The sequence below is a fragment of the Eremothecium sinecaudum genome, chromosome VIII (genome assembly GCF_001548555.1).
Source record: "Eremothecium sinecaudum strain ATCC 58844 chromosome VIII, complete sequence".
Classification (NCBI taxonomy): Eukaryota; Fungi; Ascomycota; class Saccharomycetes; order Saccharomycetales; family Saccharomycetaceae; genus Eremothecium; species Eremothecium sinecaudum.
This window is the reverse complement of record NC_030899.1, coordinates 897,953-913,033: the sequence shown is the minus strand read 5'-3', so window position 1 is coordinate 913,033 and position 15,081 is coordinate 897,953. Positions and strand designations below refer to the sequence as shown.

Sequence of the window (15,081 nt, the reverse complement as noted above, 5' to 3'; positions counted from 1 at the left end):
TCCCACCTTCTTTTCGGCGTTAAAGCTTCAATGTACTATATATAGGTTTACGGCGTATCGCCAATTTTACTCCCACGTCTACCTTCTTTCGTCTTTAGTTCTTGTTCCTCTCTCTCAGCTTTTTCTTTCTCCAGCTGTTGCTTGACTTTTATTTTGAGTTGAGCTTCTAAATACTGAGCTTTGATCATTTCCTTCAACTCCTGCTTATGCTTGACCCATTCCTCGGCCTTACCAATCGTACCATCAAAAACCTGGATAACATTCCCAACCATCTCAAGTGACTCTTCTGCTAAAATTAGTATTTTATTGTTCGTGGATAGGCGAGAATCTGTGGTTCGCAGCTTAGAAGTAGAATTAACTGATGAATTCCAATTCACTGGTAATTTTAACAACGTTTCCCGCACCTGCGTCCTTGCAGGTTCCGGTAAGGAGTTTCCCGCGCACTGTGAAATTAAAGAGTACACTTTTTTAACTGTACCAACCACCTCCATCTTGATTTCTTTAGATCTATCGTCCACTAGCGTCTCTGATGCATCATAGAACTGCTCGTTCTCGTCATCTTCAACATCACGCGCTGGAAGCGCTTCAGCAGTTGTTATCTCCTTCTGCACCAGGTCTTGAAGAGATGCAACGGTATCCGAAAGCTTCTTATTTGCTAGTTTTAACAGGTGTAAACACGTTATCAACTGCTTTTTAGACTCAATAGACATATTTAACCGGTATTCCTTGAAATTCTCTTTAATCTTCTGCCTCTTGGAAAACCTCATTGGCGTTCCCAGATCTTCATCGTCCAAAGGTGTTGCGGTATCGTATCCCTCATCTCTGTAATGCTTCTCACGGCCTTCAGTTTGGCCCCAGAATTCACTAGTCTTCCTAACCATTGTCGATGCCTTGCGGCCCATCACTTCTACATGTTTAGTAAATTTTGGATGTTGAGATTTGGTCTGTTCATATAACGTCACAGCATTGTTTATGATGGTATTCTGCATCACCATCCCTAGTAAACTCTCATTACTATCCCGTTGTTTAGTTGATTGCTCACTATCCCCATGTGATTTCACACCATCGCTAGTACCCATCTTAATAGCATTTAACCTCTCCACTTCTTCTGGCGGGGCATCTTCTGGTTCAACATTCGCGACAACGATAGCAGTGTTCTTGTCTCCCATTTCTGAGGTTATTGTACCTTTGTAGTTCTGTATCTAGATTATACGAAATTGATACCTCAATAGTTAAACACCTTTCAACCGGAATTCAATACTGAAATGTACACCAGCACCTAAGCACAGTAAAATATGTTTCAACCTTAGTAGATTCAGCTAATATCACCTCAAGCTTCTTATTCTAGGCCGAATCCAACATTATTTTGTTCGAGATAATTCATTCTGTCCGGGGTACGTTAAAATTTATACAGTCGCTACAAGCACATGCCTATATTACGAAACTAAAGGGTAGTGAAAGAAGTCTTGCTAAAAGGTACTATTATATGTAGTTCTCAGCATTATAATCCTCTAGTGGATTATTAATTGCAAATAAGAAGATCTATTTAATTTGCTTTCGTATTATAGTTGATATGCGTATACTTCGTGATTAACTGTCTTTGATCTGATCCATGGGAAAGATTGAAAATTTAGTTGCTGCTCATCAATCTTCAGGAACTGAACTTTCAAACCGCTAAGGGTGTAGTAAGGTACTTCAAAGTCTATTTTCAAGAGTGTGGACTTTGAGATTTGTTGTGGATTATCATGAGTCTGTTGGTACAGTTCTTCTAGATGGGGGCCGCAACGAGCTGGTGGAGGGTCCATAGATTGAGAAAGATCCTGATTAAGTTTCTCGTAGCGCTGATGATAGTACAGGTGGAATTCGGATTGCATTGTCAAGCGACTGTTTTCTTTACCGCCTTTGATCTTTCCCAATTCCCATAGGATGTAGTCGTCGGTGATGTTAAACATAACGTTACCTTTATCGCATTTGAAGCGGGGTTGGAAGGACAGGTCTACTTCCCACTGGGAGAATATCTTGGTTAGAGGAACCTTGATGTTTAGAAAGCTGGTGGAATCTTGGCGCTTAAAGTTGGTAGAGATGGTAACGCTGAGAACCAGCCTGTCGATGCCATCAGGCTTTTTGCTGGGCTTTAATTTGACATTGAAGGCATCCAGACTAATCATGGGCAGCTCTGCAACGGGCCTGGGGAGCTTGTAAGAGCATAGCTGGAATTCCCCATCAGGAGGAATGAACCTGATTTGTCCATCGCTTGCCAAGTAGTTTAGATCCACGCATTGGTGGTAACGTATCTGATTGGAGGAGTTCAGTCGGGTAATAATATCGTTAAAACCAACAGTGAGGGACGGCATTCCTGAAAGATACGAACGGCATTTTATAGAGCCATGTATAGCGTTGGATCGAACCTGCTCACGGTCAAAGTCTACCAGATACTCCTGTTGTTCTATCACATCAAGGAAAAACTCGTTCTTGTTGTAGTGGATACCCTTCGGCCTCCAGGATATTGCAGAGGTCATAGTCTTAGCAATAAAACTATTGATATAATTCTCATCCGATGCCTTCGAGTCATTCTCCTTCTTGCTTCCTGTCTTCTTTATCACGCCCTTCTCTTTTTTAGACGCTGAAGGATCATCGTCGTCACTGTCCGGTGACTTCATCACTACCTTGACTTTGATATAGTCCCTGATAATATTGTAGTCCGTTAGCTGTGGAATTCCCATGTCTATTGATTCATCAATTAGTTCATGAATTACATTTATGTTGTCACAAACCAGTACTTTATTCAACTGCTGTCCCAGGTACTTCTGAAAGAGCTGGTGTAATTGGACCAAATATGCAAATGTTGTCATTGGATTGACATTAATAGTACCATAGTTCATAGAAACAAATAGCAGATCATCTCTTTGTATATATATGTAGTTGTAACCATTATTCTGAAGAATGGGTTCTTTCTTCGGATCTTTAATGAACCATTCCAACGGTTCTAATAATGAAGGTATAGGTTTCAGGGAACGAGCTACGAGTAGATGCAATTCCTCATCCAGTATGAATAGTGCCGCACTCATAACTCTCTAGTGTGCTTTCGCCCTCGTTTTCTACAAATTATTATAGTTGCAATTAATCAGGTGTTTAAATTCGGTCTGTTACTTTGCTAAATAAACCCTTAATAATTGGAACAATAAACAACACTTATGTATAATAAAGTAATAAAGCAAGCACCAGTACTGTTTAATCAAGCTAAGCTTGAAGCTGAACTCGCTGGGTTAACCCCGTGGAAGTACGTCAACGGCAGCTTGCATCGGGACGTAGAACTTACAGATTTTGAGACGACCTGGGCGTTTCTCAATAAAATTGCGATGAGGTCCCACTTGTGGGGCCATCATCCCACGCTAACAACTACCTATAACAGGGTCTCGATCAGTCTAACTACGCATGATGCCGGTGGAGTCACTAATATTGACGTTAAGATGGCAAAGCAAATCGAAAAGTATCTGACTAAGTCGCAATAAATAAAGTACCAATATATACAAAATACATCTACTCCTGCTTCCGGGATTTATTCTGAATCCGTTCCTCCAACTTCTTAAACTCTTCTAAGGCAACCTGCTCTTCTGGGTCTATGACCTGTTCAACGCCCTGGACTTCTTCGATATAGTGCTTCAACATAGACTCTATTCCGTGTTTGAGCGTCACTTCGCTTGAAGAGCAAGACTTGCAAGCGCCTTGGAGCTTCAAATACACGATCCCTGTCTCTGGATTCCAGCCCCTGTACAATATATCGCCTCCATCTTCCATAATGGCAGGTCTAATTCTTGTCTTGATAAGTTCTTCGATCATCTCACTTATTTCCTGCTCATCTTCGTCGTATTCAAAAGTAGGAGCCGGCATACTATGCTTATTATCCTCGACTTGAGCATCGTAAAACTCTGGAAGCACGGTAGCGGCACCACTAGCAAGATGCTGCGTTAAAATATCCATTACCGTAGGAGTTACTTGGTTCCAGTTAACGAGCTCATCCTTATTGATCGTAATAAAATCATTACCAATCATCAAAGATTCGACCATAGGACACTGTGAAAATATTCTAGATGCCAATGGAACGTAAGGAATCAAATTAATTTGAGTATTTTTTATTTCTACGCTTGGTGCTCCCTTTTCTTGGAGCAGTTCACCATCAGTGGAAATAAACTTCAGAGCGTTCTCATTTGGCGTTGAAAGCGTATTGATATTAAGAAACCTTCTTGGTATCACTTTGCAAACTTTACCCAACCGTAACATCCTCTTAGAACGGTATTAGAGATCCTTATCCGGCTTTTTGCTTTTTGTTAATAATGCGCAGTATTTCACTTATTAAGTTTTATAAAAGTAAATGTTCAGGACTTCATATACGTAGTATCAGAAATAAAGAAACACAATAAAGCAACAATAAAAGGATGATTCTACGTAAGTTGGCTACTATAATTTGCTTATTGCTTCCCTTTATATGGGCTGATGAAGTTCTAATTAGTAATTACACCAACCTAGTTTGTCGTGGAATGTATAGCAAAGATGATTGGGGCGGAAAGACGGATCCACATATTTCCTTCAATATTAAATCAATAGATAAGGACCAGGCTGGCGTAGCAGTCGCTATTATAGAATGGAGAGATTTTGAATTCTTAGGTGTCGAGAAAGATCATGTTAACTATTTGTACTGTAATGATCGAGCAATTAGTAAAGGGGTTTGTGAAGAAAGTGAAAAGGATCACCTGATACTGCGGAATCAGATATATGATCCTGAGAAGGGTGAGAATGTGACATCTAGAAACCAATTGATGGAGTTTGTGATGACTGATGTCGGTAAATATGAGAAACCGTACCCAGTGAAGAATACAGGCTACTACTGTGTTTATGCACATATCCCTAACGGTAACTTCAAAGGTTTTGTGGAATTTAGAAACGCATTTGGTCATCTACCTGCGGCTGAGATCAACTTGCTTCCTCTATATGGGTTATTGTCTATTGCGTATGTGGTTGCTATGGCTTTGTATTCGTTTACGGTGTGGAAGAACAAACACGAACTCTTGTTGCTTCAAAAGTACCTTCTCGCGTTTTTCATCTTCTTATCGATTGATACCATCTTTATTTGGTCCTACTACGATATTAAGAATGAGAAGGGCCAGACTCCAGGTACGAATGCGCTAATGGTTTTCATTTCGATTTTGAGCGCTGCTAAGCTTTCTTTCTCATTCTTCTTGTTGCTGGTGGTCGGGTTGGGCTATGGTATTGTATACCCTAAACTCAACCGTAAGCTGATGAGGCGTATCCAGTATTTCACTGTCCTCAACTTCGTCGTCTCGGCCGCATTCCTTATCCAGGCTTACATGACCGACCCTGAATCAACCTCCATGCTCCCACTCATAACAATAATACCAGCTATAGCGTCTGTTATGGGCTTCTACTTCATGATTTTAAGATCATTGAGCCATACCCTTCAATACTTACAGGAGCAAAGGCAGGTTGTAAAGTTGAAAATGTACAAGGAGTTCCTCGCTGTGATCTACATATCTCTCGCAGTTATAATGGCTGGAATAGCAATTACCACATTTATGATGCTAAGTATGTCTACAGATGAAATGGTCGAACAATACTGGAAAACGCGCTTCATAATGGACATCTGGCCTTCAATAGTGTATTACTGTGTCTTTGTAACGCTAGCTTTCCTATGGAGACCTACGGAGACTTCATATATGTTAGCTTGCTCCCAGCAATTACCTACAGATCCTGAAAATGCAACTGAATTTGACCTTGACGATTTACATACTCTAGGGGATGAAACTTACAATGCGCAAGATCACGATGATGATTTGAACTTTTCTGACGATGAGCATAATCGCAGAGCGGAATATACTCCTACTACCTCAAAATAGTGAGCTAAAACTACTTCTGATCCTTAGTACTTTAATATGACTTCTACAAGGTTATTAGTTGACTGCATATTTATGTCTAAAGTAGATTATGTAGGTCTATATGATTGCCATCCTTTAGCTATGTCATGTTATGACTGCTCCTACCGTACATACTGATTACATCTCGTACATCCGTACATTTTGGTTTTGTTCTGTCCGGGTAACTTAGTAAGATTTTTTCACGTCTTGAATCTGAAGATGAGCTTAACTACTAAAGTGCTGATACCCACTTCCACTATCACCAACATCAATCAAAAGGTATAGCAAAAATGTCTGATATTCAAAAGGAAAAGGTCGAAGAACACGAACAACCACACATTCACAAGATCAGAATGACCTTGACCTCCACCAAGGTCAAGGAGTTGGAAGAAGTTTCTTCTAACATCGTTAAGAACGCTCAAGCTTCCAACTTGGTCATGAAGGGTCCAATTAGATTGCCAACTAAGGTTTTGAAGATCTCCACCAGAAAGACTCCTAACGGTGAAGGTTCTAAGACCTGGGACACTTACGAGATGAGAATCCACAAGAGATACATCGACATGCAAGCTCCAGCTCAAATCGCTAAGAGAATCACTCAATTGGCTGTTCAACCATCTGTTGACATTGAAGTTACCATTGCTGCTTAAGCGTCTTTGGTCTAATTGATCTGGACTGTTTTTGTGTATTTGTTAATCTCTTGGCCCTTGTACCATATGACAAGTATTACTGTTAAGTCGTGCAGCCCACTCTAGGTAAGACAGTTTGAGACCTCTGCTTACTATCAGTGGCTAAACCTGATATCAAGACTTAAAATTCTAGTAGTTGCTTTTGGGCAACTCCTGTTTTTTGGTGATTGAAGTCTTTCTTTCACCACCCGCTGTACAACTTGAAATATTGTGTACTTAAACCTACGTAATGTATAGTATATTTGATCAATATAAGAGGCTGAAAAGGTTGCATTGTAATGCTAGGGCTCGAGGGGAGTGCAATAGGCAGAGATTTGTGTTAGGTCCGGGCGATTTTGTCATCTTACGAAAGCGCGCGGTTTTTTTCGCTTTTAGTGAAACGTATAAATAGAGAAAGATTTAAAAACCATAGCCTGTTATACTGGAACATCTCACTGATTTTGAAAGCCAAACAAAGTACGATCACTGAATGATCATGACCTTTAGTTGAAGGATACTATCATTCAGTAATGCTTTGTCCCTGTTTGATGATGAAAAAATGTCCAAGTGACATGATTTTAAACCCAGCTCAGTCGATCAAAGAATTTGTTTATTCTATTGATATGCGAAGATTTTATTGTCAAATGCTCTGATACTGCAAACAGGTTTGTAGCTCTTATTTTGTTCTATTTACATGGATTTGTAACGCTTATCCACTAATTCTTGCTATTAGCAGCCTTGAAGTGGACAATATCGCCATCTTGCATTACATACTTTTTACCACCACGAAGGATTTTGCCTTTGTTTCTCAACTGCGATTCCTGTAGTGGGGGTTCTAGGTCTTGGACATCAGAGTACTTTATCACATTGCAGCAAATAAAGGTTTTTTCCAAGTCTGAATGGATCACACCAGCAGCTCCTGGCGCTTCGGTGCCCTTTCTTATAGTCCACTGTCGCGATTCTTTAGGACCACAGGTATAAAAACTGATTAGATTTAGGCGCTCACGCATCTTAATAATCATCTGTGGCAGAAAAGATAGCTTTTTATCGACTTTAGGAGCTTCGTCGCCTAGAGTCACTTTAATGTAGTCTGCCAGACCTGCAAGGTCATCTCTGTCGATGAATTCATTATATATCCTTTCAAACTCGGCGCTGATCAGTAGAACCTCTTCGCCAGGAGAATATTCTTCTACCCATTTTTTGACAGGATCAAGGAACTCGTTCCTTTGGAGCAAATAGTCTTTGGGGGTGGAATTCAGAAGGATCAATGATGGCTTCGCGGTTAAGAAGTTGTGAGTGTTGATAATGTCAATCTCTTCCTTTGTACAACCTTTGGCAAAATGAGATACCCTTCTGCCTTCATAGAGGAATTCCTCCAGCCTACTGAGCAGCTTCAATTCCGAGGTAAAAGCTGTATATTCCGGTGAGGTCTTCGCTACACGTACTATTTTCTTTTCTATTCTTCCTTTTCCAGCTTCTAGCCATTCAAGATCTTTTAACACAAGTTCATCCTGTACAAGAGCCAGATCGCGTACTGGGTCGACACTTCCTTCGACATGGATAATTTCATCGCTTCTAAATCCACGTACAATCGAATATATACCATCAACGTGCCTTATATCAGCTAGAAACTTATTACCGAGACCTTCGCCTCGCGATGCGTTTCTTGTCAACCCAGCGATGTCGTAAACCGTTAGCGTAGCAGGTATTTTCTTCTCGGAACCATATAACTTCTGTAAATAATCTAGTTGAGCGGATGGAACAACCACCTTGGCTTCTTCTGGTTCAATAGTCGCAAATGGGTAGTTTGCGGGATTCCCAAGCTTAGACCTTGTTATAGCCTGGAAAATCGTGGATTTTCCAACATTTGCCAAACCAACGATACCACTAGTAAGGTTATTGGATGTGCGTCCTAGGATACCTCCAGTGGAATATAACCTCGTTAGTATATTCATTATTGACTCCTTTTGTTTTAAACGGGTATCTATTGAGGCCTTGTTAGCGTTATAGTGACCGACATAGTTTAACTTTTTGCTGCCGCGTTCCTGCTCACTTAGTCAGTTTACAAAATTTGTATTAGTTATGTAGAATTTGGTCCTCAGAGGCCTCTATAAATCATGCAAAGAATTGTAATGTTCGCCCAATGAGTAACTGTGCTTGTAATACACTAGTTTTAGCTCTGGGTTAGTTATTTCGTCTTCATTAACTTTGTGAACTGATCTACCGCTCATCATTACACTAATGCAACACTGGAAAACTTTGCTTAACGCCAATATCTCAATTTCACCTCCCCATTGAGCTGTAGTCTCCATTTTCTCAGTGTACTCGTCAAGGTCTTTTATTGACATAGTTTCTTCGTCAAATAAGTAAGGTATAAAGTCATCGCGATGCTCTCGGACATAGCTGCACGAAATTTGGCGAAGGGATGGCACATTCATCTCCTGCAATGATTGTGGTCCTCTATAGGTTGCGGGAAACACATACGGCTTAGGTGATTCATAACCATGACGAACTCTCAACTGGTCTAGTATACTGGCGAAGAGACAATGGCCATCTGGTCGAATATCATATTGTACTAGACCATTCATCTGGCAAATCTTATTAAGTGTATCTTGTTCCATTCGCTTCAAATCCGGCTGCAATGCCGCTTCTGCTCTAGCTTCCTCCTTAATTCTAGCTATTTCAGCATCTCTTTTCGCTAACCGAGCTTTCTGTCTATTAGACCGTTTAGGAACAGTTTCACGCTCTTCTGCAGGCGGCTTTGGCGTCTCGTCTATTGTTTGCTTTAAAGACAACTCTTCCAAAAGCTGTTCTGGAGATATATCTTCATTATCACTTTCTTCTTTATCCTCCAATCCGTGTTCAACTCTGAAGCTTTTTAATTCAGACAAATGTCGTTGCTCTAAATCCTTCGTTAGCTCTTCGCATTTCAAATTCACCTGTTTTCTAGTCTTCTTAGATGCCTGTTTTTTTAAACTGGTTATTTGATTCTGTAGATCCTTCCGCTCCTTGCGATGGCGAGCTGATATCTCCTCTTCGGTAGCCATTCTTGTCTGTCTTGGCAATTTAATTGTACTGGAATAGGTAATAGGCTAAGCGACGGATATCCTTTCTGATGCTTCACCGTTCACGTGATTGTGTGTATTGTGTTCACGTGAATGGTAATATCAAAACTAGATTGTATAGTGAAAGCGTTGTCTTTAGGTTTATATAATAAAGAATGAAAAGCACTCTACTGCCGGAGCTCATTTCCATTCTCGTTTCAGCTGTTAAACTAGTCTTACGAACTAACTGTGAGTCACGTAATCATGATGATTAGCAACATGACTATCTACGCTCTGCTGAGATATAGTAGAAGTACCTGAACCCTCACTAGCTGGTGTCCCACTGGGTACCAAAGCCTGGAGGAAACAAGTGACTTGCCTAGCTGTTCATTGATATGTTTAAGTTGCGGAGTTAGTTACCTAACATGCACATACTGAATATCTGACGATGGACGCATGAATGGACTTAAAGTATGGTCTACCTAGTGTTCCGAAACACATAGATTGCAATGATTCAACATATGCACCGTATGCTCTGTTACCTACACAGTCAACGCTTGAGAAGATAGCAAACACTGATCCACAGCAACCGTTTGCATAATTAATTGAACTAGTTACCTGTGGAGCATCGTGGCCGCATTGCATGTGGTAAACAGGCGCCGACCAGAATAGATCTCCGGTACAGTCGACCGATTTATAAGCGTTTGCTTGACCAATCCACTTAGGGCCGTCCCTAATAACGCTATTTGTGGTGACTCTACTTTTACCGGGGGTATAGTTCTTTTCAATAGTTTGAGCGAGCTTCTCAACATCAGGGTAGTTTATAGTGTGGTCCTCCTCGTTAGAGCCTTCCTTAGCAGTGAAAATAACGGAGTACTCGGAAACACCTGCTTTATTCCAACATTTTGAAATGTTTTCCAAGAATGCATCGTCATCGTCCCCAACAGTGCTTACAGCAATTGGAGCTTCATGAACAAGTAGACCAGTGATTGAACCAAGTTTTCCTCCGAATTCCTCAATACACTTCTCTGCCGCCTTTACCGCTTCCAAAATAGAGGGATCATTTTGGCCAGCTGGAGAAGCCGCCGTGATAACTGAAGAAAATAGAGCTGATGCTAGAACTGCGAAACGATTAACTGAAACCATTTTATTGTTTTTTGACCTTCATTAATTGTCTCTGAGTCTTCAGTGTGGCCATTAGCACGTATTTATATATTTACTGAGGTAATTAAGCAAATAATGTTGGTTGAACTCACAGTGCAATAAGACCTAAAGCCGTGATTGCATGTTACCATAAAAATTAAGTACGATGAACTACTTTACGACAAATTTCTTTGCCCTAACCTGATAGAACGACAATTCTGTGACTAACTATTTGCGAAATTGCGGATTTGCGTTAATTGAAAGTTTAAAGTACCCTCAGTAGGTTCAACGGTAAGATTTCTTCTATACTTGGGTACAAACATATCCTATTAGCGTATTTTATTTAACAGAGAAACTAGGCAGCGTCAATAAACATGCTTGTAAGGCAAATCATGGATATTTCAAGGTGTTCTTTGCTGTCATTTCTGTTCTACAGAATACGTAGTTGAGGTCATACCAATATATTTAGTACTCATCCAGGAATTACAATATCCACTCCATGACTACACGCTTCACATGACCACCACAAAATGCAGTGTATTAGGAAACCTGTAAATTGGACCTATAGAGCCTACAGAGAGTAGTTGTGGAGTACGAATACCTACTGTAGAGATGTCTGGCTTATTCTGAGCCGTAATTACATTTTTTTCTAGCTTTTACTAGGTGTTGTTACTACTTAACCCCATTATGTATTAGGGCCGGACATAAGGACAGACAGATTGTAGGACTCTTTTTTCGTACGCCCTGCGTACAATTCTTCAAAGTCAGAAACCACATATCAACTTTAAATAATTGCATTGTTAATAGAGTGTTTATAGACAACCTGTAATGCTGGTAATTGGCTGTAACCTTGTGGTTTCCAACAAAGTTTGTGTAATGGTGGATTAAATTTGGATTCAATTTGGAGTCAATTTGGAGTCAATTTGGTTTAATTTGGTTTAAATTTGGGCACGTTGCTTCTTTTAGTAAAGTATCCTCGTGGACTCAACCAATTCATCGGTTGTAGCCGGTTATGATATGGTTATTATGGTTATGATATGGTCAGTTGTTAGTTAATCCTTTCTGCTATAAGAGACATACGAAGCAATCTGTGCGAAAACCTAATTAATTAAAATTCATCCAAAATTAACTTTGGATTTACACATCCATGTGTAGCAGATCACTGCAAGCTGCGAGGAATAAGTATTATCCTTTTAGTAAAGGAACCTTCTTACATCTGTAGTTAACATACCGCTAACCGAGATAGCAGGCGATTTTGCATAAAATAATTGTAAAGATCTCACAGATAAGCGTCGTGGCGCAGTGGAAGCGCGCAGGGCTCATAACCCTGATGTCCCTGGATCGAAACCAGGCGACGCTAAGTTTCATTTTTTTTGGATTTACAATCCATGTCACGTGATCTTTGGGTAGCTATTGCCCATCTGCATTTGAGCTAGGTTTATGGAGTGGAAAGTGCAATTACGAGTCTAACTTATTAGTAAAAAGATACAGGATAACTATGGCTGACGTTGAAAGTACATAGTGTTTTACGTTTTGGCTTTTGTATTACAGATGTATAATTGAAACCTAACAGTAGCTGCAAACTGAATGCAACACATATGCGATAATGAGTGCACGTCTATGACTGTACAAAGCATTTATCACAGAATCAATCACTTTATTTAGGCATCGCTTTGAATCCACATACTACGGAAGAGAAAGCATAGGGATCTTCGAAGATGCCATATTAGACCAAATTAGTCTGCCAGACACAATTAGTGCGGTTGAAATGCTATAGCAGAACTGCTGTTCTAAAGTAACCCTAAATATAGCATTTAAACGCTCTAAGAGGTCAGAAAATTCGAGTAACTACTTTGTTGGTGGAGTTACTGGTGAAGAAGTAAAGTCGGTCAAAAGTTTTTCATTTTCCCATTTTTAAACAGCAATAAGTGTTACCCGGATTATGTGATAATATGACTTTGGCTATTAGAAGGGGTTTTGTCTTCTATACGTAGAAGATCTACCTATAGACTGTAAAAGCATAACTAAAATACTATAAGTTAATATAAAATGGCCGGTCTTCCGCCACCTCCACCGCCACCTCCACCACCACTCACTGGTAATGGGGGTAATGCTTCTCCTGCACCTGCAGCAAATGTTATGGCAGGAAGAAATGCATTATTATCTGATATTAGAAAGGGTTCGAGGCTAAGGAAAGCTGAAACAAATGATAGAAGTGCTCCTTTGCTGGCTAGTGGGACGACAAATTCCTCTAGTGGTTCTTCTGTACCCATGAGCAGTCCCAATGGAGCTGGTAGGCCAGGTGTACGTTCGCCGATGCCTTCTGGTCCACAATTGGGTGATATTTTTGCCGCAGGGATTCCGAAATTGAAACCAACAAGACAGGCAAATGCTCCACCAGTTCCCGTTGGTGGAGCACCGCCAGTGCCGACGAGTGTGCCCCCTTCTATGTCTTCTGGTCGTCCTGTCTCCTCGAATACTAGTCCCCCACAATCGCCCCCCCCTGTTATTCCGAATGTAGGGCCGCCAAAGTTAAATCGACAAAATGCGCCAGAGGTGTCAAGAAGTCCCCCTGTAAATGCCAGAAATCCTTCGGTTCCTCCTCCTCCTCCTCCTCCTCCTCCTCCCCCCCCCTCTAATTTAGCGCCTCCATTACCTAGCGTTGGTGCTCCAACTACCCCTCCACCACCAATACCAAATGCTGCGGCTCCTACTGTTCCTTCACCTGGTTCTATTCCTTCACCCACAATATCCCAGATACCGTCCGGTGGTAGCCTTCCATTCCTGGCGCAGATACAAAAGAAACGAGACGATCGTTTTGTGGTCGATGGCACTTCCGGCTATACCACTCAAAAATCTCAGGAAGAATTGGATGAGCCAAGCAGCAAGGCAACTCCTGTAGTGCCGGTGACACAACAGCGTTCCGGCAATCCAATGCAGGACGAACTTGCAGCTAGAATAAGACAAAAACCTTCACAGCAGAAACCACCTGTGATGGCACCACCACCACCTCCGGCGGCACCACCGCCACCGGCAGCCCCAGCACCGCCACCACAGACAAGCTCTCCAGCACCTCCTTCAAACCCACCTCCATTTCCTCAGTCTGGTGCACCTCCTCATCTCTCATCTCAGCATAGAAGGTCGAGTTCAAAGCATTTTGCTGCTGCAGTTCCCGTACCATCTCCTCCACCAATTCCTACCTCACATGCCCCTGAATTGCCCACGTCTCCTCCACCCGCAGCTGCATTCAGTCCTCCTGCTACATTTGAGGATACTATACCAATAAATAAGGCTCCTCCCCCTCCTCCACAGCCAGTCTCCGAAACGGCTGTACAGACGCCAGGTTCCTCTGCACCATCGACTTCTAGGAAACATCGAATCTTTTCTACAATTGAAGATGGCAACGCAGAGCAGCCGGCAAATATTCCTCCTGCAGCGGCCGACATTGATAGCACACAATTCACCATCAGAAGTGTCAATAGTGGTGCTGAATTCGACTCAAACTCACGCACGGCAATAGACGACCGGAGGTTCAAATTCGTTAATGCTAGTGATCTTCCGAAACCTAGGAAGTTCACAGGCATCACCAAGCTGTACCCAAGTGGTAGAGGTAGCAGTGTGCCCTTAAATTTAAAATTATTTACATAAAAGAGGTATATCATGGTTTATTTAGAATGTTTTAAAGACTATTTATAAATCACCGGTTTAATCCCAGCCGTCAACCCACCTTTTAGTCCACAAGTTACAGTTAAATTCCTCCTTGCCAAGCTTTTTATTGACATCGTTGTGAGCTTCGCATAACCACCTTCCTAATTCCTCTCTGGAATCAACCCTTGGTGCATTATTACGGATGAATTCTTCAAAATCCTTTGCACACCAATTACAGGGGTAAATATGAGAAAAGATGGTCATGAACTGCTTTATTTCCTGTTTTTGAGTTGTGCTGGGTGCTTCAGGGTACCTAGCTGCAATTGAGTGTAAGAGTGTCCAAGAAGAGCGTCCCAATTGCTCTACATCCGGAGGATCAATTCGCGCATATGAGCCATTTGGTATTTCAGAAGCAGGACTTTTAGAGGATGAAGCAACTTTTCCAGCAGTTCCACCAGTAGCAAACTGGAAATCTAGCATTGTGTTACATACTCTACACCTATATTATTGGCGCTGACGTTAGTAAAGCATTTTTAATTATAATTAAAGAACCAAAAAAGCTCTAAACTTACGGTTTTCCGTCTTTATCATATACTATCTTTCTACCAGAAGGACCCACGACCTTAGATTCACTTTTATTATCATCCATTT

General features: G+C 41.2%; 10 protein-coding genes and 3 non-coding genes across 13 annotated transcripts; 6 read left to right on the top strand and 7 right to left on the bottom strand.

Annotated features, from left to right (window-relative positions):
• Window positions 1-47: 47 nt before the first annotated feature.
• Window positions 48-1,169, bottom strand: OPI1 (transcriptional regulator OPI1; the record flags this gene model as incomplete). The annotated part of the gene is made up of 1 exon (XM_018134448.1): window positions 48-1,169. One exon carries the CDS (start codon window positions 1,167-1,169, stop codon window positions 48-50), a length of 1,122 nt encoding a protein of 373 aa, XP_017989937.1.
• A 393-nt stretch (window positions 1,170-1,562) lies between these two features.
• On the bottom strand, window positions 1,563-3,068 carry APM2 (Apm2p; the record flags this gene model as incomplete). Its single annotated transcript, XM_018134447.1, has 1 exon — window positions 1,563-3,068. The coding sequence occupies one exon, from the start codon at window positions 3,066-3,068 to the stop codon at window positions 1,563-1,565; it is 1,506 nt and encodes a 501-aa protein (XP_017989936.1).
• A 126-nt stretch (window positions 3,069-3,194) lies between these two features.
• On the top strand, window positions 3,195-3,512 carry MCO14 (4a-hydroxytetrahydrobiopterin dehydratase; the record flags this gene model as incomplete). The annotated part of the gene is made up of 1 exon (XM_018134446.1): window positions 3,195-3,512. One exon carries the CDS (start codon window positions 3,195-3,197, stop codon window positions 3,510-3,512), a length of 318 nt encoding a protein of 105 aa, XP_017989935.1.
• A 28-nt stretch (window positions 3,513-3,540) lies between these two features.
• NFU1 (Nfu1p) lies at window positions 3,541-4,281 on the bottom strand (the record flags this gene model as incomplete). The annotated part of the gene is made up of 1 exon (XM_018134445.1): window positions 3,541-4,281. One exon carries the CDS (start codon window positions 4,279-4,281, stop codon window positions 3,541-3,543), a length of 741 nt encoding a protein of 246 aa, XP_017989934.1.
• Window positions 4,282-4,436: 155 nt separating this feature from the next.
• Window positions 4,437-5,912, top strand: AW171_hschr85008 (HHR168Cp; the record flags this gene model as incomplete). Its single annotated transcript, XM_018134444.1, has 1 exon — window positions 4,437-5,912. One exon carries the CDS (start codon window positions 4,437-4,439, stop codon window positions 5,910-5,912), a length of 1,476 nt encoding a protein of 491 aa, XP_017989933.1.
• A 308-nt stretch (window positions 5,913-6,220) lies between these two features.
• RPS20 (40S ribosomal protein uS10) lies at window positions 6,221-6,577 on the top strand (the record flags this gene model as incomplete). Its single annotated transcript, XM_018134443.1, has 1 exon — window positions 6,221-6,577. One exon carries the CDS (start codon window positions 6,221-6,223, stop codon window positions 6,575-6,577), a length of 357 nt encoding a protein of 118 aa, XP_017989932.1.
• Window positions 6,578-7,138: 561 nt separating this feature from the next.
• AW171_hschr85006 lies at window positions 7,139-7,193 on the top strand. The gene has a single exon (XR_001930140.1). It is a non-coding gene; the product is annotated as an HHRSNR69 (small nuclear RNA).
• Window positions 7,194-7,311: 118 nt separating this feature from the next.
• YLF2 (Ylf2p) lies at window positions 7,312-8,550 on the bottom strand (the record flags this gene model as incomplete). The annotated part of the gene is made up of 1 exon (XM_018134442.1): window positions 7,312-8,550. The coding sequence occupies one exon, from the start codon at window positions 8,548-8,550 to the stop codon at window positions 7,312-7,314; it is 1,239 nt and encodes a 412-aa protein (XP_017989931.1).
• Window positions 8,551-8,703: 153 nt separating this feature from the next.
• OTU2 (deubiquitinase OTU2) lies at window positions 8,704-9,642 on the bottom strand (the record flags this gene model as incomplete). Its single annotated transcript, XM_018134441.1, has 1 exon — window positions 8,704-9,642. The coding sequence occupies one exon, from the start codon at window positions 9,640-9,642 to the stop codon at window positions 8,704-8,706; it is 939 nt and encodes a 312-aa protein (XP_017989930.1).
• A 2,428-nt stretch (window positions 9,643-12,070) lies between these two features.
• Window positions 12,071-12,142, top strand: AW171_hschr85003. The gene has a single exon. It is a non-coding gene; the product is annotated as a tRNA-Met (tRNA).
• A 295-nt stretch (window positions 12,143-12,437) lies between these two features.
• Window positions 12,438-12,507, bottom strand: AW171_hschr85002. The gene has a single exon (XR_001930136.1). It is a non-coding gene; the product is annotated as an HHRSNR46 (small nuclear RNA).
• A 324-nt stretch (window positions 12,508-12,831) lies between these two features.
• On the top strand, window positions 12,832-14,430 carry VRP1 (Vrp1p; the record flags this gene model as incomplete). The annotated part of the gene is made up of 1 exon (XM_018134440.1): window positions 12,832-14,430. One exon carries the CDS (start codon window positions 12,832-12,834, stop codon window positions 14,428-14,430), a length of 1,599 nt encoding a protein of 532 aa, XP_017989929.1.
• Window positions 14,431-14,487: 57 nt separating this feature from the next.
• ERV1 (flavin-linked sulfhydryl oxidase) lies at window positions 14,488-15,079 on the bottom strand (the record flags this gene model as incomplete). Its single annotated transcript, XM_018134439.1, has 2 exons — window positions 14,488-14,929; window positions 15,003-15,079. The coding sequence occupies 2 exons, from the start codon at window positions 15,077-15,079 to the stop codon at window positions 14,488-14,490; spliced, it is 519 nt and encodes a 172-aa protein (XP_017989928.1).
• Window positions 15,080-15,081: the final 2 nt, after the last annotated feature.